Source organism: Xenia sp. Carnegie-2017, unplaced genomic scaffold (assembly GCF_021976095.1).
Source record: "Xenia sp. Carnegie-2017 unplaced genomic scaffold, XeniaSp_v1 HiC_scaffold_24, whole genome shotgun sequence".
Taxonomy (NCBI): Eukaryota; Metazoa; Cnidaria; class Anthozoa; order Malacalcyonacea; family Xeniidae; genus Xenia; species Xenia sp. Carnegie-2017.
Window position 1 is genome coordinate 14,346,289 of NW_025813487.1, and position 23,859 is coordinate 14,370,147.

The 23,859-nt window shown below is 37.2% G+C and overlaps 1 protein-coding gene and 3 long non-coding RNA genes across 4 annotated transcripts; 3 read left to right on the forward strand and 1 right to left on the reverse strand.

Moving 5' to 3' along the window:
• The first annotated feature begins 116 nt into the window (after positions 1-116).
• Positions 117-1,914, forward strand: LOC124450830 (signal peptide peptidase-like 2A). The gene is made up of 3 exons (XM_047001494.1): positions 117-142; positions 1,072-1,226; positions 1,503-1,914. Exons 2-3 carry the CDS (start codon positions 1,116-1,118, stop codon positions 1,632-1,634), a joined length of 243 nt encoding a protein of 80 aa, XP_046857450.1. The 5' UTR covers positions 117-142; positions 1,072-1,115; the 3' UTR covers positions 1,635-1,914.
• Positions 1,915-12,815: 10,901 nt separating this feature from the next.
• On the forward strand, positions 12,816-13,487 carry LOC124450832. Its single transcript, XR_006950218.1, has 2 exons — positions 12,816-12,865; positions 13,131-13,487. It is a non-coding gene; the product is annotated as an uncharacterized LOC124450832 (long non-coding RNA).
• A 2,396-nt stretch (positions 13,488-15,883) lies between these two features.
• LOC124451326 lies at positions 15,884-21,290 on the reverse strand. Its single transcript, XR_006950409.1, has 3 exons — positions 21,186-21,290; positions 20,810-20,881; positions 15,884-15,938 (listed from the first exon to the last, which is right to left on the reverse strand). It is a non-coding gene; the product is annotated as an uncharacterized LOC124451326 (long non-coding RNA).
• A 47-nt stretch (positions 21,291-21,337) lies between these two features.
• Positions 21,338-22,868, forward strand: LOC124451325. Its single transcript, XR_006950408.1, has 5 exons — positions 21,338-21,550; positions 21,629-21,679; positions 21,803-21,854; positions 22,325-22,452; positions 22,584-22,868. It is a non-coding gene; the product is annotated as an uncharacterized LOC124451325 (long non-coding RNA).
• Positions 22,869-23,859: the final 991 nt, after the last annotated feature.

Consider the following 23,859-nt stretch of genomic DNA (forward strand, 5'->3'; position numbering starts at 1 on the left):
TACGACTGGATCATCCACAAGATAAACGCTCTCTAGTTAATAAATCTCCGTCTTTCTTTAAGGTCTATTTGTGTCATTCTGTCATTCATTCGACCGAATGGCCAATACTCGTTACGAATATATTATGTTGCCAGTTCAATAGGTAAGTCATGGTTTGACTGACATGCTTTTTGGAGTTGTTTCAATAAGAAAAAAAGTGAAATTAAACCTAAACGATTGAAAGAAAATAACCTCAAAGGCGATTTTGAAATCGAACTTTGAAAAACATAGAAGACCTTCGAATAACGTTATGTAATGTATGTTTGAGCCTGGCTTAAATTATATCACAAACAAACGAAAGGAATAGATTAGCGCCTCTTATTATAGCTCTCTCCCTTCTATTTTGTTTTGGCAGTTAATCAAAGAACGATGAACTAACTGCGAAAGTAAAATGGGCGAGTTTAAAATAACATCTACCGATCCTGTGTAATCAGCTCTTAAACCGTAGATTATGCGAGGAGGGCCATCACAGTGAAAGGCGCATGAGTGAAGAGTTGGGTCACATTGGAAATTGAGTGATGAGTGAAGAGTTGGGTCACATGAGAAGTTGAGTGACAAGTGAAGAGTTGGGTCACATGGGAAGTTAAGTCATATGAGTGAAGAGTTGGGTCACGTGGGAAGTTAAGTAACATGAGTGAAGAGTTGGGTCACATGGGAAGTTAAGTAATGAGTGAAGAGTTGGGTCACAGGGGAAGTTGAGTGACAGTGAAGAGTTGGGTCACATGGGAAGTTAAGTCATATGAGTGAAGGGTTGAGTCACATGGGAAGTTGAGTGACGAGTGAAGAGTTGGGTCACATGGGAAGTTAAGTCACATGAGTGAAGAGTTGTGTCACATGGGAAGTTAAGTCATATGAGTGAAGAGTTGGGTCACATGGGAAGTTGTGTCACATGGGAAGTTAAGTCGCTTGAGTGAAGAGTTAGGTCACGTGGGAAGTTAAAGTCATATGAGTGAAGTGTTCTGTCACATGAGGAGTTACATTCTATGAGTCAAGAGTTACGTCACATGGTACATGTATAATTTCATTATTTAGCGTATGCCGTTGGTCTAGTCGTGACGTTTGCCGCGCTGTTTTTGATGGAAGAAGGTCAACCGGCTTTGGTGTATCTCGTGCCGTGTACCTTGCTCACGGTCATCGTCATCAGTCTCATTCGAGGAGAATTTTGTGATCTTTGGCATGGGACTTACGTAAGCAATAACTTTTTAAAACATAGAAAAAATACACGACTAACGTTCACAAACTTTTAAGTCCTGTACTGCAATAATTGAAATTTCCGGAATTTCAGAATTAGTTTTTGATTATTAATTGTGTAACATTATTGAAATTGGTTCTGAGAAATATAGACACTTTTAATTTGTATAACGGACTAAAACTACTCCAACTAGTTAAGGCTTCTAAAAATACCCTGCTAGAGCTCAAAACATTATATTTTCACAAACCTTTAAGTATCTTTTCCCATTTAGGATTTGAACAACCCAAGCGTTGAACCGCTGGTACAAAGCGACGATGAAGAAGACTGTATTTTGACAGGACAGCGGGCGCAGAAGGCCGCAACCTCAGCAACAATAAGCACGTTAAGGAGGAAGATGAAGTGATCAATTAATGGGAACTGTGCAATCGATTTAAATATAAAGCTGTGGGTCTATGTCCATAGAAGGTCATTTCCAAATTACATAGTACCGCGCGGTGTATAGACACTTTATAGATAATATATAGCAACTATATTTCTATACAGCTGAGTGAAGAAATCAAACTCCAGCAACTATAATAGCATTTGTATACTTACATAAATTATATTTGTAATTGTGTATGTTAAGAGGTTATTTGCACAAAAATATCGGTGGAAGTTTTAAACCATCGCATTTTACTTTAAAAGTTTTAGTAAGTCAAAGTCACATCGTAAGAGTATTCGTGTAGTTTATAGATATTCTTTTCAATTTATTTTTGATAAATCATGATGAATCACCAGTACAAAAACCGACACTAAAGTAGACAGAAAAAAGGAGAAATTGCTTTTGGTTTGTAGTAACTCGTTGGTAGCTCGTTCATTCGTCGAGTATTCGTCAACGAGTACAAAAACCGACACTAAAGTAGACAGAAAAAGGAGGAAATGCTTTTGGTGTGTAGTAACTCGTTGGTAGCTCGTTCATTCGTCGAGTATTCGTCAACGAGTACAAAAACCGACACTAAAGTAGACAGAAAAAGGAGGAAATGCTTTTGGTTTGTAGTAACTCGTTGGTAGCTCGTTCATTCGTCGAGTATTCGTCAACGAGTACAAAAACCGACACTAAAGTAGACAGAAAAAGGAGGAAATGCTTTTGGTGTGTAGTAACTCGTTGGTAGCTCGTTCATTCGTCGAGTATTCGTCAACGAGTACAAAAACCGACACTAAAGTAGACAAAAAAAGGAGGTAGCGCTTTTGGTGTGTAACTCGTTGGTAGCTCGTTCATTCGTCGAGTATTCGTCAAAATGCATAAGATAAAAGAAGAGATCCAAACTAACAAAATGTTGACACAAAGAGAACATAAATGAAGAAGTAAAGGACACAAATATTTGTAGGCTGACATAACCGGTTGGTAACTCGTTTGTACTACTGATAAAAGGAATTTCACTTTCATGACGCAAAGACGAAGAAGAAATGAAAATGAAAGCGAAATAAACCAAAACAAAACAATGAGCAAAAAGAAATTCAAAACAGAAACAAACCTACAGAAACATATGAATTGGTGAGGTAAAATCGTCGATACCTCTTCCGGAAATTCGCCAGTAAGGACATAGAGGAAACACTAAAGAGAATTAAAAGTAAACATAAATTAGACAAAAAAAATACAGAAAAATGATCGATAAAAAATACATAAATTTTGTGCTAAAGCGTTGGAAGCCGCTAAGACGTCGGTATTAGTCATTGAACTAAAATACATCTGGAACGCTACCTGTAATAGAAAAGCCAAATAATTTTTAAAGCCAAATATTACACCCCTACGCGAGATTACACCTAGACACGCGTGTGTAGTTCAATCAATTTTCACTCCGCGAGAGAATCTCGAAACACTACACACTACAAACTACATCAAAAAGTAACTATACAAACGCAGATGCAAACGTTCATGGATGCGTTGACACAAATGTTGGTAGGTTGTGGTAACTCGTTGTGAACTTGACCATAAATCGTCCATGTACTACTATTAATAAAATACTAGACCCTTTAAAAATACGGTGTATACACAAAAAAGACATAAAACACAAAGCAAAAGTAGAGATTATTTACACCCGAAAGTAGACAAAAAGCAAACAAAAACGAGGGAAAACGTTTACTGTTTAAGGTAACTCGTTGGGTACTATTTCAAAATCTTAGATAAAACAAAAGAACCTGTTCTAATGCGATTCAAAACAAATAACAAACAAAAAAGAAGCGATAGATAAGATTAAGTGGACACAAAGGTGAATAGAAAAGCAGATAAACTAGTAGAAAATAATGGGTAAAAATCTTTTGTAGTTTATGGTAAGCGGTTGATAACTCGTCGATTGTTCTTTAAAACATCAGATACAACAGGGATCGTGACTAAAACACCACACGAGTACATACGAGTACATACGAATACATACGAGTACATACAAGTACATACGACTGACATACGAGTACATACGAGTGACATACGACTATATAGGGTTAGGGTTAGGGTTAGATATATATATATATACTGGTCACAAGTATATATATATATATATATATATATATATATATAGGAAGTTTATAATTTATGATTTTCCGTATAAAACAGTGCTCGATGCCCGAGAGCAGAGCGTAAATATTGATAAGAAGAAGAAAATACACAAAAACTACAATTTCATCCCGACAAGCCTGTTTCGTGATTGCTCACTCTTCAGGGGATTTTAATTCGAAGTTGTCGCGTTGTCGCGCGTTGTGATTGGCTGAAAGGCTTCTTTCGGGGGGAAGTTCTTGAGTTGTTTGTCAATACTGAATAATGAATATCCAATTACTAACACAAGATGGCAGCAGCAATGGAAGGGTTCGAAGAAAAATTAGCAGAAGTCCGAAAATATGGTCATCTTTACGATTCTTCGAGACGAGATTATAAAGATACTCAGAAAACCAATAATTCTTGGAATGAAATAGCGAGAAACCTTACACAAATGAACAAATTTGTCGACAGAAATGGAAAAATTTGAAATCGTTACACAAAGCCAAGAAACGAATGAAGTCTAGAAGTGGAGATGCTGGTGGCAAATCTATCCCACCGATATTCCTCAGTCTGTCTTGTCTGATCATATAAAGCATAGGGACACAGAAACTAATTTTCGGGAGGTAGTTATAATCGCTATTAAAAAAATTTGATGCAATATGGGACAGGCTGACTGATTGAGTAGATTATTATGTTACATCTGTTGTTGCTGTGATTGTAGGAGAACACTGAAGAACCTATAACAACATCAGAATCCCTTCCACTAGGAGAAATTTTGTGACGATAAATATGGAGGAGTTTGACCTAACCCATGGTCTCCCTCAACAAGTAGAAGCGATTCAAATGTCAGTGAAAATTCGTGTACAACACCTACATTACCTACCAAACCTACCACACAGTAAGTAGTGACCCATCTGCCCCTTCCACAATTGCTTGAGTAGAGCTGTGGTAAACCCGACCAAGGGCTATAGAAAGAGATCTGCACATTTAGAGACATTAGTTTGTGAAGACTTGATTCTTTGAAAAGATTAGAGAAGAAAGAGAAACAAAACATATGAAAATTGATGAAGAAAGTTGCTTTGGATACAGTGGCTGACACTCGAAGCTTCCAGGCAAGTTGAAATCTGAAGCTAAATTTTCCATTCATAAAATATTGTTTGAAATGGTAATTTTCAATTACCCTTCTAGCTCTGGAATGGCGGTAGTTATAAATTTTCTTGGGATTGTCAAAGTTATTACCTTAAGCGTAAATAGAACAAAATGGCATTAACATCAACTGTTTTAGCAATTTACTGAGTCTTGGGAAACTCTGCCAACAAGCAGCCAGGAAATTTTTTTGATCACAATTCTTGTGGGGAATGAAAAAAACATTTTGAATGAGTCTTACACAGACATAAATTGAATAAATTTATTTCATTTTTGAAGTCACAAACAGTTAATATAAATTTTTAAAAATATATGAAATAACTATGTTTTGATTAAACATAAGAAAATTATTTTCATTGAAAACGGAAAATATATATAAAAGTGCATGGAGTTAACAAAGAAAATGTACCTGGGTAAGGTCTCATCATATTAACATGAAGAGGAAAAGCAGCGCAACAAATACATAAGGTATGTAAGTTTACTACCAGGTAGATCCTCTGGCAAGGGCAAACCAAGTTGTCCATTTAATAGCTGCTCCCCAAATTTGCTTTCTTGGAAATCCCCCATCACTTGCCTTCCATATGCACCTACATCTACCATTAGAAAGCGATAGCAAGCATCACATACAGCCATTAGTACAACAGAATGAGTTCCTTTATAATTAAAGAAATCACTTCCAGAAAGAGGAGGTGCTTTGAGTTGCACATGCTTTCCATCTATAGAGCCCAGACAATTTGGAAAGTTCCAAAGCCTCCAAAACTCACGCGAAATTTCTGCCCATTGTGAACCAGAAGGAAAGGCAACAAACTCTTCATTCAATGCCAACCAGATAGCTACACACACTCCAACAAAATTAGGAAACTGTAGTTGATCCTAATCGGTAACTTGAAGCCACAGTTTGTTGTGAGGCGCCAGACGATAGAATTCTTAACGTAACTGCTAGCCTTTCTTTTACACTAACAGGACTTAAATGCGTAGATGCATGCTTTACATGAGGCATAATTCGATGTGCCAAGTCGTCGAAACGGGCAGAAGACATACGAAAATACTTAAAATGCATTTCTTCGTCTATGCCTCTCATTTGTTGAACAAGAACGTATTCACCCTCACTTTTCTAGAAGCGTGAAGTGGTCGAACTGACCATCTTCTTCATTTTCGTTTTTCTGTTGTAGCAACAAAGTAAATAGCACAACATTTCCTCCTCCTCCAGATCGAGAAGGTCATCCATTTCTCCTCGAACTCGAGTTGCCATGTTTGATCGTGAGAATACCGCATTACTTCATGTTATCCGATTTTGTTGAATACGCGTCGGTAAGCGCGTTAACTATAAACACAGCTTAGAGCGCGCGCACCTGTCTCGCGCAAATCGAAAGTACGCGCGACGCTTGTCGCGCGCAGCATAAATCGGCCTTTAGTGACGACAACCGACATTAAATGAAAATAGCAACTTTTCCAAAAGTTAATGTTGACAATCTCCGCTATTCGTATTTACTAACAACACGAACACCGAAGCAGAGAACGCTGACTTTTCATTGCTCTATCAATTTATTGGGTGAAATTCAGCCTCTTGCAAAAGAGAATGGCATCGCAGTTTTCTGCCTTACCTATTACCCTCCTCCCTCCCCACACCTAATTCTTGGGTTGCAAGTACGTCATTGTCGCCATGTTGGATGAATTTAACAAAAGATTTTCCTTATGTGCAATGCAAATTTCATCCAACATGAGCATTCATTATTCGTTTACTCTCAGGGGATGGTTGCTACCCACCAATATGAACAAACGGGTTTCCAAATAGGGTGAATCAGACAAAGTGATGAACACAAACTATTCGCTCTTTAGTTTTAACACATTCATAGTGTTTTGTAGCTCATTGCACATACAGACCAAGTCTCACGCTTTAGGGACTCACGCTTTCGACGCAATCTCACGCAACCACGCCATTCAGACAAAATATCACTCTTTTTTTAAATATTACAACCAGCCCATGTTTTGGACCACCAAAGTCTATGCTAAAGAAAGCCAAAACTGCAACATGGGATTATAACAAGCTCCATGCTAAGAAGTGATGTTTTGCTTCACAAAACTTCTACTGTTGAGAAAACAAAACATGTTGATTGAACCCTTATTTCAATTACGTTGATGAAAACCAAAGTAGGTCGATGAATTTTTATTCATATTTTAGTCTAGAAGTTCGGCCATCCGGGCCTCACTATTCCCCTTCAGGGTGATTACATTTCTCACTCCATACAAACCAAAACCTTGGCATCTATGAATTTGCACTTCGAACGAATCAAAACCCTGATCATTTAGGTAGATACCACGATATCACCGACCCTTTTTCCATTGCTGTTTACATTCTAACCTTCGCAGTCAAAAATTCGGGAATATCGCGTTTGCGCAGATGGTCAACATGAATTGGGAAAAGGAACCTTCTCTCAGAAATTTGCAAATGACAACAAGATACAAAACCGCATTTTATGTTGCTTCGAAATTATGGCTTTTTTACTTTATTGTCTGACATTGATCTTCTTTCTCTTTGAACAGGTAATAGCATTTATATTCATACTCGTACATTCGCTACTGTGAAGAAAATTTTAGCAAGACGATGATTTCGAAACGAGAATTTGACTTTGTCAACACTATTGTTTCAGGGTCAAGGTGGTGAATACGCTATTCTACGAGCCTCGACAACGTCACAGTCAAAGGATTTTTGCGTTGCGTATTCTCCTTTATGGCGTGAGTTACCAACGAGAATTATCAGATACTGTACGTATTTGCGTATTTCTATTGCAAGCTATTCTTGCTGTGAAGTTCGTTGTTGGTCTGTCAAAGATTGTGGTTTTAACTTTTAAATTTGGCTCTAGTGTTCTCGTTGAGAAATAGATTTCAGTTTTATTGGATATAGCGATTTTTCGTAGACTTTTCAATTACAATAACTGTGTTACCGGAAATTACAAAACGCTGCTATCTTTCCTTAATATATTTTTCAGTCATAATGATGGCAATTAAATGCAACGTATTGAAGAGCCTATGATTAAACAGATGGTTATTTTTTAAAAGATTTGTTTGTTCGCCGTGTTTTGTTTTAAAATTATTATTCCTTTCATGAATGAAAAAACATTAAAGTTTATTCAAAAAAAATAAATAATACTGTTACAATGCAAACACATGCATTTCCAAGTTCTTAGATATCATTGAAGAAAATAGTTCCAAAAAAAAACAGATTGTATTTGATCACATTACTGTTTATCACATGGCGCTATCTATCATCTAGCATTATTTATTTATTTCCAGCCAAAATATGAGTATGTTTGTCGTCCTGTTGAAGAATTGTGTTCAAGAAAGTCGACGAAATACTACAACAATAAAGCTGTATTTGTTGAAACAAAGGGTTACAACTGTACATACACAGAAGGGCCTGTCCAATCTCGAAATGGAGCGGAACTAATACTTGTGAATGAAGTTTTGGTAATTTTACCTCATTTCTGTGCCGGTGGTTGTTTCAACTTTTCAAGATTAATGTTCTTCTAACACAATTTATTATTATCATTTTGTGTACTTTCCCATTGTTCAGTTTATTGCCCAACCTTCAACAGACCACATTAACTCCACAATTTCTGTTGCTGTGATGAAGACTCGGATTTGGTACCATGAAGGTGCGATGTGGTTTTGAACAACAAAAACCATGGGACAAGGGCAATACCTTGTGTCTCAACCTAATTACACTCATTATTGCTATAGAAACTTGGTAAGAAAGTCAGAGTTCAACTCTATGAACCACCACTTGCTGCTGTAAATACAAACCTTGCTGTCATTTGGTTCCTGGCAGTTGGTACAGTTGTCATTGGTGCTTACTGGAGTAGTAATGCTGCAAACGATTGAGGTTAAGTGTCACATTTATTGACAAACTTCTATTTATTGCTAGAAGGCAATACCTTTCATGTTGTTGATGGTATGTTTTGTTGATTTCAGGCTAAAGAGAGATTTTATCATCATCCAACGACTCAGAAGATGAAGAGGCCATGTGAAAATCACCCCCTGATGGTGGTCATATTTGTGTTAATCATATGTCTCTTTCTTGTGATGGTCTATCTCTATTTCTATGTTGTATATGCAATCATCGGTGTGTTTGCAATTGCATCGGCATCTGGCATGTCGATTGCTTAAATAATGCTCATCTACTACCCTTCTGTAAGTGTGGAAAGTGAATTATGTGCTGTTTGTTTTGCAATGCAACTATATCACTATTGTTTTGGTGATTTTTGAAGGTGCATGAAGAATCACATTGCCATGTTATAAGAAGACAAGCTTCACAGTCAGTTATCGTGCTAGCAATTTCCCTTGGAGTCAGTACTTGGTGGGTGATTTATGCAGAAATAGAAGGTAAAATATCTCTCGTCAAGATGATTAACCAAACCAATTAAAAATAATGGACGTTGTCTTGACTTTAGTGAAAATTGGTTTTACTTTATAATTCATCAGGATTTTCATTTCTCTTACAGTTATGGTTGGATTTTACAAGACCGCTTGGTGTATCGTTTGCATTTCACTGTTAAAGAATCTTCGCTTACCCAGCATGAAAATCTTTACTTTGCTGCTTCTCTTACTTCTTGTTTATGATGTAATCTTTGTGTTCATCACCTCTCTCTTCTCAGCCAGTCACAACAGTGTAATGGTTGATGTTGCAACAGGTAAAAGCAGCAACACACTTTATAATGTGGAAATTTTGTGGGATCCCTACAATACAAAGATACTACACTGAAATATCTAAGGACTGAACTTGAACACCTGATGAAGATACTAGACTGGACTACACAAGAACTCAAATTTCAATATCAGATCCTCTTGATAAAGACACTAGACTGTAGTAAATAAGGACTTAAGTTTCAATATCACATCACTCCTGATGAAGACACTAGATTGGAGTATATAAGAACTCAAGTTTCAACATCAGATCACTCCTGATGAAGACACTAGACTGGAGTATATAAGAACTCAAGTTTCAACATCAGATCAAGCCCTAATGAAGACACTAGACTGGAGTATATAAGAACTCAGTTTCAACATCAGATCACTCCTGATGAAGACACTAGACTGGAGTTTATAAGGACTCAAGTTTCAATATTAGATCACTCCTGGCGAAGACACTAGACTGGAGTATATAAGAACTCAAGTTTCAACATCAGATCACTCCTGATGAAGACACTAGACTGGAGTATATAAGAACTCAAGTTTCAACATCAGATCAACCTAATGAAGACACTAGACTGGAGTATATAAGAACTCAAGTTTCAACATCAGATCACTCTGAGTGAAGACACTAGACTGGAGTATATAAGAACTCAAGTTTCAACATCAGATCAACCCTAATGAAGACACTAGACTGTAGTATATAAGAACTCAAGTTTCAACATCAGATCACTCCTGCAGAAGACACTAGACTGGAGTTTATAAGGACTCAAGTTTCAATATTAGATCACTCTGACGAAGACACTAGACTGGAGTATATAAGAACTCAAGTTTCAACATCAGATCACTCCTGAGTAGAAGACACTAGACTGGAGTATATAAGAACTCAAGTTTCAACATCAGATCAACCCTAATGAAGACACTAGACTGGGTATATAAGAACTCAAGTTTCAACATCAGATCACTCTGATGAAGACACTAGACTGGAGTATATAAGAACTCAAGTTTCAACATCAGATCAACCCTAATGAAGACACTAGACTGGAGTATATAAGAACTCAAGTTTCAACATCAGATCACTCCTGACGAAGACACTAGACTGGAGTTTATAAGGACTCAAGTTTCAATATCATATCACTCCTGACGAAGATATTACATTTAAGTACATATAGACTTACGTTTACACACGAGACACTACTGAAGAATACCCTTAACCGACATCTGTAAAAAAATAAATTTCCATGAAATATTCACGTAGGCGAAGGTCATAAAAGCGAATACCGATGGTTCTGAAAGTTCCACCAATTATCCGTTCACCATTGTTGATTTGTCAGAGAAGGGATTATTCGCTGTTAGGATTTGGGAATATCTTAGTTCCAGGTACATAATTCAATCTTACGACTGGATCATCCACAAGATAAACGCTCTCTAGTTAATAAATCTCCGTCTTTCTTTAAGGTCTATTTGTGTCATTCTGTCATTCATTCGACCGAATGGCCAATACTCCGTTACGAATATATTATGTTGCCAGTTCAATAGGTAAGTCATGGTTTGACTGACGAGCTTTTTGGAGTTGTTTCAATTAAAAAAAATGAAATTAACCCTAAACGATTGAAGGAAAATAACCTCAAAGGCGATTTTGAAATCAAACTTTGAAAAACATGGAAGATCTTCGAATAACGTTATGTAATGTATGTTTGAGCCTGGCTTAAATTATGTCACAAACAAACGAAAAGAATATATTAGCGCCTCTTATTATGCTCTCCCCCTTCCCCCCGCTATTTTGTTTGGCAATTAATCAAGAACGATGAACTAACTGCGAAAGTAAAATGGGCGAGTTTAAAATAACATCTACCGATCCTGTGTAATCAGCTCTTAAACTGTAGATCATGCGAGGAGGGCATCACTGTGAAAGGCATGAGTGAAGAGTTGGGTCACATGGGAAGTTAAGTAATGAGTGAAGGTTGGGTCACATGGGAAGTTAAGTCAAGTGAGTGAAGAGTTGGGTCACAAGTTAAGAAGTCACATGAGTGAAGAGTTGGGTCACATGGGAAGTTAAGTCACATGAGTGAAGAGTTGGGTCACATGGGAAGTTAAGTCTTATGAGTGAAGAGTTGGCTCACATGGGAAGTTAAGTCTTATGAGTGAAGAGTTGGCTCACATGGGAAGGTGAGTCACATGGGAAGTTAAGTAACATGAGTGAAGAGTTGGGTCACATGGGAAGTTAGTAATGAGTGAAGAGTTGGGTCACATGGGAAGTTAAGTCATATGGTGAAGGTTGGGTCACATGGGAAGTTAAGTCTTATGAGTGAAGAGTAGGGTCACATGGAAGGTGAGTCACATGGGAAGTTAAGTAACATGAGTGAAGAGTTGGGTCACATGGGAAGTTAAGTCACACGAGTGAAGTTGGGTCACATGGGAAGTTAAGTCTTATGAGTGAAGAGTTGGGTCACATGGGAAGGTGAGTCACATGGGAAGTTAAGTAACATGAGTGAAGAGTTGGGTCACATGGGAAGTTAAGTCATGTGAGTGAAGAGTTGGGTCACATGGGAAGTTGAGTGACGAGTGAAGAGTTGGGTCACATTGGAAGTTAAGTCATATGAGTGAAGAGTTGGGTCACATGGGAAGTTAAGTAATGAGTGAAGAGTTGGGTCACATGGGAAGTTAAGTCACATGAGTGAAGAGTTGGGTCACATGGGAAGTTAAGTCATGTGAGTGAAGAGTTGTGTCACATGGGAAGTTAAGTCACATGAATGAAGAGTTGGGTCACATGGGAAGTTAAGTCACGTGAGTGAAGTTGGGTCACATGGGAAGTTAAGTCACATGAGTGAAGAGTTGGGTCACATGGGAAGTTAAGTCTTATGAGTGAAGAGTTGGCTCACATGGGAAGTTAAGTAATGAGTGAAGAGTTGGGTCACATGGGAAGTTCAGTAATGAGTGAAGAGTTGGGTCACATGGGAAGTTAAGTCATATGAGTGAAGAGTTGGGTCACATGGGAAGTTAAGTCACATGAGTGAAGAGTTGGGTCACGTGGGAAGTTAAGTCATATGAGTGAAGTGTTGTGTCACATGAGGAGTTACATTCTATGACTCAAGGATTACGTCACATGGTATGCATATATAATTTCATTATTTAGCGTATGCCGTTGGTCTAGTCATGACGTTTGCCGCGCTGTTTTTATGGAAAAAGGTCAACCGGCTTTGGTGTATCTCGTGCCGTGTACCTTGCTCACGGTCATCATCAGTCTCATTCGAGAAGAATTTTGTGATCTTTGGCATGGGACTTACGTAAGCAATAACTTTTAAAACATAGAAAATACACGACTAACGTTCACAAACTTTTAAGTCCTGTACTGCAATAATTGAAAATTTCCGGAATTTCAAATTAGTTTTGATAATTAATTGTACAACATTATTGAAATTAGTTCTTAGAAATATAGACAATCTTATTTTGTATAACGGACTAAAACTACTCCAACTAGTTAAAGCTTCTAAAAATACCCTCAAAAACATTATATTTCCACAAACCTTTAAATATCTTTTCCCATTTTAGGATTTGAACAACCCAAGCGTTGAACCGCTGATACAAAGCGACGATGAAGAAGACTGTATTTTTGACAGGACAGCGGGCGCAGAAGGCCGGAACCTCGGCAACAATAAGCACGTTAAGGAGGAAGATGAATTGATCAATTAATGGGAACTGTGCAATCGATTTAAATATAAAGCTGTGGGTCTATGTCCATAGAAAGTCACTTCAAAGGACGTTCTTCCAAATTACATAGTACCGCGCAGTGTATAGCACTTTATAGATAATAGCAACTATATTTCTATACAGCTGAGTGAAGAAATCAAACTCCAGCAACTATAATGGCATTTGTATACTTACATAAATTATATTTGTAATTGTGTATGTTAAGAGTTATTTGCACAAAATATCGGTGGAAGTTTTAAACCATCGCATTTTACTTTAAAAGTTTTAGTAAGTCAAAGTCACATCGTAAGAGTATTCGTGTAGTTTATAGATATTCTTTTCAATTTATTTTGATAAATCATGATGAATCACCAGTACAAAACCGACACTAAAGTAGACAGAAAAAAGGAATTGCTTTTGGTTTGTAGTAACTCGTTGGTAGCTCGTTCATTCGTCGAGTATTCGTCAACGAGTACAAAACCGACACTAAAGTAGACAGAAAAGGAGGAAATGCTTTTGGTGTGTAGTAACTCGTTGGTAGCTCGTTCATTCGTCAGTATTCGTCAACAGTACAAAACGAACACTAAAGTAGACAGAAAAGGAGGAAATGCTTTTGGTGTGTAGTAACTCGTTGGTAGCTCGTTCATTCGTCGAGTATTCGTCAACGAGTACAAAACAGACACTAAAGTAGACGAGAAAAAGGAGGAAATGCTTTGGTGTGTAGTAACTCGTTGGTAGCTCGTTCATTCGTCAGTATTCGTCAGCGAGTACAAAACCGACACTAAAGTAGACAGAAAAGGAGGAAATGCTTTTGGTTTGTAGTAACTCGTTGGTAAGCTCGTTCATTCGTCGAGTATTCGTCAACGAGTACAAAACCGACATAAAGTAGACAGAAAAAGGAGGAAATGCTTTTGGTGTGTAGTAACTCGTTGGTAAGCTCGTTCATTCGTCGAGTATTCGTCAACGAGTACAAAACCGACACTAAAGTAGACAGAAAAGGAGGAAATGCTTTTGGTGTGTAGTAACTCGTTGGTAGCTCGTTCATTCGTCGAGTATTCGTCAACGAGTACAAAAACCGACACTAAAGTAGACAGAAAAAGGAGGAAATGCTTTTGGTTTGTAGTAACTCGTTGGTAGCTCGTTCATTCGTCGAGTATTCGTCAACGAGTACAAAAACCGACACTAAAGTAGACAGAAAAAGGAGGAAATGCTTTTGGTGTGTAGTAACTCGTTGGTAGCTCGTTCATTCGTCAGTATTCGTCAACGAGTACAAAACCGACACTAAAGTAGACAGAAAAAGGAGGAAATGCTTTTGGTGTGTAGTAACTCGTTGGTAGCTCGTTCATTCGTCGAGTATTCGTCAACGAGTACAAAACAGACACTAAAGTAGACGAAAAAGGAGGAAATGCTTTTGGTGTGTAGTAACTCGTTGGTAGCTCGTTCATTCGTCGAGTATTCGTCAGCGAGTACAAAACGAACACTAAAGTAGACAGAAAGAGGAAATGCTTTTGGTGTGTAGTAACTCGTTGGTAGCTCGTTCATTCGTCGAGTATTCGTCAGAGTTACAAAACCGACACTAAAGTAGACAGAAAAAAGGAGAAATGCTTTTGGTTTGTAGTAACTCGTTGGTAGCTCGTTCATTCGTCGAGTATTCGTCAACGAGTACAAAACCGACACTAAAGTCAGACAGAAAAGGAGGAAATGCTTTTGGTGTGTAGTAACTCGTTGGTAGCTCGTTCATTCGTCAGTATTCGTCAACGAGTACAAAACCGACACTAAAGTAGACAGAAAAGAGGAAAGCTTTTGGTGTGTAGTAACTCGTTGGTAGCTCGTTCATTCGTCGAGTATTCGTCAACGAGTACAAAAACCGACACTAAAGTAGACAGAAAAAGGAGGAAATGCTTTTGGTTTGTAGTAACTCGTTGGTAGCTCGTTCATTCGTCGAGTATTCGTCAACGAGTACAAAAACCGACACTAAAGTAGACAGAAAAAGGAGGAAATGCTTTTGGTGTGTAGTATCGTTGGTAGCTCGTTCATTCGTCAAGTATTCGTCAACGAGGACAAAAACAGACACTAAAGTAGACAGAAAAAGGAGGAAATGCTTTTGGTGTGTAGTAACTCGTTGGTAGCTCGTTCATTCGTCGAGTATTCGTCAACGAGTACAAAAACCGACACTAAAGTAGACAGAAAAAGGAAAATGCTTTGGTGTGTAGTATCGTTGGTAGCTCGTTCATTCGTCGAGTATTCGTCAACGAAGACAAAACCGACACTAAAGTAGACAGAAAAAGGGAGGAATTGCTTTTGGTTTGTAGTAACTCGTTGGTAGCTCGTTCATTCGTCGGTATTCGTCAAAATGCAAGATAAAAGAAAGAGATATACTAACAAAATGTTGACACAAAGAGAACATAAATGAAAAGTAAAAGGACACAAATATTTGTAGGCTGACATAACCGGTTGGTAACTCGTTTGTACTACTGATAAAACAGAAAATTTTCACTTTCATGACGCAAAGACGAAGAAGAAATGAAAATGAAAGCGAAATAAACAAAAACAAAACAACGAGCAAAAAGATTCAAAAACAGAAACAAACCTACGAAACATGAATTGGTGAGTGAGGTAAATCGTCGATAGCTCTTCCGGAAATTCGCCAGTAAGGACATAGAGGAAAAACTAAAAAAAAAATAAAAGTAAACATAAATTAGACAAAAAAAAAACCAAAAATACATAAAAAATACAGAAAAAATGATCGATAAAAATACATAAATTTTGTGCAAAGCGTTGCAAGCCCAGGACGTCGGTATTAGTCATTGAACTAAAATACATGGAACGCTACCTGTAATAGAAAATCCTAATAATTTTAAAGCCAAATCTTACACCTAGACACGTGTGTAGTTCAATCCAATTTTCACTCCGAGAGAGAATATCGAAACACTACACACGCGTGTCGGGTGTAGGTGGATCAATCACTTGCTTCAGTAGCGTTCCATGTATTTTAATTTAATAGTATTTATCAAACTAAAGATTACATACAATAAGAAATGCCTTGCTAACACGATGTTGAAACAAATAAAAAACAAATGAAAAATCGAAAGAAGAATTATTCACATAAATAAATACAAAAGAAGATACGAACTGAGTAAAGAGAAAAACATAGAGATAATATTTATAGTTTGTGGTAACTCGTTGGTAATTCCTCAAAACGGTGGAAACAGAAAGTGCTCGTACATCATATACTAAAATGGTACATTTATAATATGTAAATAGAAACGCACTTGATCATTTTAACTACCTGTCTGATGTGTCTTGTGTGAAGACTAAACGTTACAAATAATAATAAATAATTTCTTTAAAATGGCTTTATTTCGAATTATGTTGGGCAATTGTTTTTTTAGCTCGAATCCGTTTCCCGCCTCAAATCTCTCGCCATTATTCTAAATTAAACAAATATAAAACAAAGTAGAAGTGATGTAGACATCAATAAGACACAAAGCAGATACACAAGGAAGTACAAAGAAAAGTGCGAGCAAAACGTATATTCATGACAAGTTCTTTTGAAAGCCTTTGTTGTAAAAAATTATAACGTGAATGTATGAATATCAGATCACCACCCCACCCCTAATTATCAATATTTACACCAACGATAACTACATCAAAAGTAACTACAAAAGCAGATGATGAGACCAACCCACCCCACCCCATGATTAACAATATTCCTATACGCCAATGATAAACTACACCCAAAAGTAACTACAAAAGCAGATGAGGAGACCACCCCACCACCCCCACCCCATGATTATCAATATTCCTATACGCCAATGATAAACTACATCAAAAGGTAACTACAAAGCAGATGAGGGAGACCCCCACCCCATGATTATCAATATTCCTATAGGCCAATGATAAACTACACCCAAAGTAACTACAAAAGCAGATGAGGAGACCCCCACCCCCATGATTATCAATATTCCTATAGGCCAATGATAAACTACACCCAAAGTAACAACAAAAGCAGATGAGGAGACAACCCCACCCCACCCCATGATTAACAATATTCCTACGCCAATGAAACTACACCCAAAAAAGTAACTATACAAAAGCAGATGCAAACGTTCACACACAATGTTGGTAGGTTGTGGTAACTCGTTGTCAACTTGACCATAAATCGTCGATGTACTACTATTAATAAAATACTAGACCCTTTAAAAATACGGTGTAGACAAAAAGACATAAAACACAAAGCAGAAGTAGATAATTATTTACACCCGAAAGTAGACAAAGCAAACAAAAACGAGGAAAACGTTTACTGTTTAGGTAACTCGTTGGGTACTTTTCTGTAATTGGTCAAATTCTTAGATAAAACAAAAGAACCTGTTCTAATGCGATTCAAAACAAATAACAAACAAAAAAAGAAGCAATAGATAAGATTAAGTGGACACAAACGTGAATAAAAAAGCAGATAAAATAGTAGACAAAATAATAAGTAAAAATCTTTGTAGTTTATGGTAAGCGGTTGGTAACTCGTCGATTATTCTTTAAAACATGAGATACAACAGGTGATTGTATACAATACATGATGTTGACATAAGGAAGAAGAAACAAAAGGTCAATTGCACTAGCGGACAACAACAGTGGACTGATAAGTTGCCACGAATATTTGTAGATATTGGAAACCCGTTGGGTAACTCGTCAATATAATTTATCGATATTATTGATACAACAGTAAGCCCATATATTCAACATTTACTGAGACGGAGGAAATAATGTATTTTGTGGACACGAGTCCACACAATGACATAACAGTTACGTACAGCTGAAGTTCAAATTAAAAGTCCATAGGTCACTTTGTCAAGTGGTAGTGTGCACGTGAATCTGTTATTCGATGCTCCATAACGTCATTGTCAACCCCTGTCACGTACAAAACAGTTGTATTTTGTAAACGTAAACGCGATTTATTTTCGACCAACATAAGACAAACGCACTTCGACTGCTGTAATGTAATGTTTATTATTGGAATGCAGATGATAACGAGCGACGAAGAGCTCGGTTGTTATAGAAGAAACGCTACAATTCAAATTTTCGCTTAATCGCATGTTCAGTTTGTCATTTGCTTTGGTCAACACATAATGCAGTTTGTTTACGGAGAAGAAGAAAAATATTCCGTGGCCGCACCCCTGTTTTGACGACATGTCATAAAGAATAATCACAATACGTCAATGCTAATTTTCATCACTTTTTTGCGGTAAACAAGATTATGCATTAACCAAGGTTAATATCGTGGGAACGGCGCATGCAGACTGGAAACGAGTATCATATCGGACATATTCACAGACATAGCATTAGGTCATCATTATCGACACGTTGCGGTGAAGTAAAGAACAAATTTTGCTTTTTCATTTTTCTTTTCTACAGAACCTGATTCGGTGTGATAAGGTGTGGACAGGGTGGTCAGGCTCTCAATGATTGGGATCACTTAAGAACCTAAACTCCATGTTGGTCAAATACAAGCTGGCCGCAACCCTCCGTCTGCACCTCACCTTCCACACACGTAAGTACATTTAGTGAAAACCGATATTAAATGAAAATAGCAACTTTTCAAAGTCAATGTTGACAATCTCCGCTATTCGTATTTACCTAACAACACGAACACCGAAGCAGAACGTTGACTTTTCATTGCTCTATCAATTTATTGGGTGAAATTCAGCCTCATATAGAGAATGGCATCGCAGTTTTCTGCCTACCCTCCCCTCACACATCTAATTCCTGGGTTGCAAGCTACGTCATTGTCGCCATGTTGGATGATTTTAACAAAGGATTTTCCCGTTGAGTCACTTGAATTTTTCAGGTTCATGAGACAATTGCTTAAATTGTCCAACAAAGTCCGAAGATCATATCTACATTTAATTTCAAACACCGCACCTTATTCTTTCAAAGGATTTTCCTTATGTACAATGCAAATTTCATCCAACATGGCGAGCATTCCATTATTCTCTTACTCTCAGGGGATGGTTGCAACCACCAATATGAACGAACGGGTTTCCAAATTGAGTGAATCCGACAAAAGTGATGAAAACAAACTATTCGCTCTTTAGTTTTAACAAATTCATAGTGTTTTGTAGCTCATTGCACTTCGAACGAATCCAAAACCCTGATCATGTAGGTAGACACCACCGACCCTTTTTCCCATTACTGTTTACATTCTAACCTTCGCAGTCAAAAATTCGGGAATATCGCGTTTGCGCAGATGGTCAACATGACGTCACGACAGGTGTAATATAAACGGAAGTAAACAAAGCCACAAGACAAATTCATTGAAACGAGCGTTTTTCAAGACAGGACCGATGTAAACATCGCTTCAACCTGTTATACTTTCGAAGGCGATGAAAGGCCTAGTTTATTCACGAGGATTTTGATTTGGATGCATTTCGTGAGGCGAGAACGGCACAGGTAATAAACTTAACATGGTCTATTGCGCTTTTTGTCTCTCGTTCATTATGGAAGGGAGAAATGAAAGATTGCAATGTCCGGTGCTAATTGCTACATCACTTTTTACCGCTTATTTGTGAAGTCATTATATTATTTTTCAACGAACGTTTGTACGTGTCATTTGCCATGAATATATGTGGTGTCGGTTTCGTTCGCCCGTGTTTGCAGCTGAAAATAATTTATCGCATACTTTAAACGATAATTAATTCAAATTATTTGTCGTTTTAATCGCATCGTATGTCTTCAATTTGGGCTTCACACATGCCTAAACGCATTCCCACGAGACGCAATTGCGTTAGCTGCTTATTAACGACCTACAAAGTCGTCATGATGTTTTAATTATCTAAGCTTAAAACAATATTCAAAAGGACTTGATGGGAAAATGCGTGTCATTGAACAAATGCACACTAAACTATTATCATTTTGTGAATGTGATGTCGTGACACATTTGCTGGTTTAAAAAATACTTTTTTTATTATTGATAACTGTCGAAATCATATGAGTCATCATGTCAATCGTCTGGGTTCAAAATTGTCTACAAACGTGGTAATTTTAGACATGGAAATAGTTAAATGATTTCACAGTGTATAATAGCCATGAAAATTCCTCATAATGAAGTTGGCTGCAAATGCCAACACTTAACCCATGGGCCTGAGCTCAAATCAACACCAGCACCTCAATTCTGAATGCCGGTTATAATTAACAAAATTGGCGAAGGCCATTAAAGTGTTTGAAAAAGGTTCTCGTGGCAAAAATACATTAGCTGATAAAACCTGTGAAAAAGTTCCTGCACTTTTCTAATAAGGTTATGTTCATTGATTTTACCATGCATGTGTTAAAAGCAACATTAACTGTCAAGGCAACTTTGATTCATTCGATATGCAATCATCTTTTGCTACTCATGTAAAATTTTCACGAAAATGGACTTATTTGATTTTTCCTGACAAAGCAAGTTGTATACTGAAAATTTCCATAAAGAAAATGACTAATTGATTGAAAAAAAGGAGAATAATCAGTGAATTACCAGAAAAATAACTAATTAATGAAAAAATGATTACCATTATGCAAGCTTCATGCCAAAATGGTGGCCACCAGCAACTGTTGAAGCACATCATGTAACGACCAGCAAACTAAAAGCCAAAGATGAGACTTTTCTTCTATAGTTGAATTTTAATGGCGGGCGGACATCAAAAAATTTTTTGAAATTTTTACTGAAATCTAAGTTTGAAAAGATAACAAAAATCGACAATAGGCAATAAGCAACTTTTTGTGTTTCCTAAATATATTACTTATATATGAAAATCTGGTTCTTTATGTGTTTGCTATTTTCCATGACTTTCTTTCACTGTATTGGGTTAGTGACACTGTCAAGGAAGAAATTTCTTTGCTTTCAAGCCATTTATCTTAAAATGTTGGTCAACAGCAGAGACTTACCAAATAATTTTGTACGAAACGAAAAATCAACAATCTTCCATGTTTCTTGCATCTCCTGGAATCCATTCGACAAAATTATCCCGGAGAAGCGTGTTCGCCGTCAAATATATCTACAATCGCACATTTCATATTTGGCACCTCCTCTCATTCTCGCCATACTTTGCATAGTAGATTGAGCGTTGATGCTAGTCATACTCGGTCTGGTAAAATCTTCGGACAAAATCTTGCGAGATTATGTCATCTTAAGGCGACGATTTTCGTCTTACTCGATCGGACATAAACTTCAGCGTTTTACGTTAAAATTTGGCATGGTTATGAGTCCGAGTTGGCTGTGCTTTTGCTGTATAACAGAGCAGCCTCCACCGGTGGGAAATGGCTACCTTGTGTTTTTAAAAGATTAAACATTTTAAGTAGACTTATTATATGATCGTCTTGTTCTCTAGCGACGGCCCAGAATCGACAGAAGTATGATTGGAGAACCTATGAACTTTCAGGTACGTCTTCACTTTCTACCAACAAATGAAGTCGTTTGAGCTTATAAAGACTACTTTATCTCGACGAACATCGACTACAGGTATTTATACACCGTCAATGCATAAAGACATCGCTTTTTATAGCATACAGGCCATCGGGTCGGGAGAAGTACAAATATCAGGAATATCTGTAGATGTGAGTGCCTTTTGAAAGCGTTTAGTACTGTTTCGTTATTACCACTAATGCTTCTTGTCATTTATAGATTTTATAGTCGTTTATTACAATTCAAATGCTTTCATTATCTCTTGTTTGTTTTCAGCCACCAAATACGAATCTTTCGTTGTCCTTTTGTTTATATCTTAATGAATAATCGAATCAACCTTAATTTTATTAATTCGTAAACATTTTCGTGTCTGGTCTTGTGTGCTGGTCTATCTTTATAATTACCAAGAAAATTTCGCTTCAAACTCGACATTCAAAGAACCTAGCTGAATTGACTTATCGCGGGGCGTGAAATACGAGGCCAATATCTATTGTAGAACTAATTCGGTCTTAAATCATGTAGAAAATTGTGAAATAGTAATGAAATCCTGAAATTTTTACCATATTGAATGCTGGGATAGCTTTAAGAATTCTTGTAAATATGCCATTTGTGCTTTTCCTAGCTAAACGACATGTCGTACAGAATGAAAAGCAAGGGAGGTTATCAGGACAACGGTGTCGACAGTAGATTAACGCCTAACGGCGACGATATTGGAAATGGCATGAAACGGCACAAGAATAACTATTTGATGTGTTGGTAAAATATTGCTTCTTGCGTTACTACGATGCATTAAATTGCATATAAATATTTAGGCCGCCATCCTATGTAAACAGAGTTATATTTTTTGTTCGATGATATTCATTTTCCTATTTTCTCCCTAGATTTTCTAAAGATTTTCTATGTAAATATACCAGCAAAGAACTATTTGTGAATATTTAGTTGTTAGTCGTACATGAAAGCAACCTATACTAAGTTTGTTCATTATATCTCAAGACCATGGTTACCTCTAAAACAAGAGTTCAGCTGACGACGAAACTTTGGATGAGTAATTACCGAAACCTGTTTACTCAAGTACTCTTGAAATAAGATAGATCATGTACTTCTTGTATATAAACAACGCCAGTTGGGATGAGCTAAATTATTCATTAATCAATAACAAACCAAAATTGCATCTGGTCTAAGTGTGAAATGTGAAATCGACAGAACAATATATTTTGTATAAAGTGTAATTGCAACGTGTTTTTTTTGGTCTGAGTCAATTTGCATACTCCAATGTAGGGTATATCAGTTGAAATTGAAACATTTCGGTTGATTTCCTTCCTCCATCTATCCAAAACTTTGTAACTCGGGCCCAAAAAATTTATTGAAAAAGGGGGCAACAAAGCTTCTTGCTTTCTCGAAATTGCATAACTTGTACTTCAAGTTTTTTTGTGGGCTATCTTTGAGAGCTTGACGTCACATGCATGCACAACGTTTCTGACATACTTTGTCGCGTTGAAAACCACGTTAGGTAAAAACTTACCACCATGAAAGATAAATCATACACCTGATGTTACTCTCGTTGAGAGCACGTAGTTTATACGAGCTTTGGTGCAGAAAATTAAGTCGATCAAAAACAGTTTGTTTTTACCATACTATATTGATGACAATTGAAAACTAAATATAATTTATTTACAAAGCTATTTACAAGCAGATCACTCAAAGACAGGTGCAAGTTTACATGAATGGTGGTGCCTCTCGGGTATGAAATAAAGAGCATGCGTCACCTAGCCGACTATATGACAAGGATGAGCGAAACTTGGTCATACTAAAGTGGGATCACATCGAAAAAGTCGCGTGGTCTTTGTTGAAGAAAGTTAAAAAGCAGCTGGAAAAAAGCACGCTTTTTATGCAAACTAGATATGACAAATTTGTAGACATGGTCTCGAACGTTAGTAGTTTGATGGTTTAAATATTGACGTAAATCGTGCAATTGGATATGTTTTGTATTCAACACAGCATGAGTTTCGTCCATCCCATCATAGACATTGAAATATTCAAGTGCTAACCGGAAAATCAACAGTTTCGACGTGACAATCAGGTGGACATCAGTGTCTGCGCATGTGACACGCAACATGCATTCCTCAAGCCCGACAACCGTATCAACTCCGATTGCGA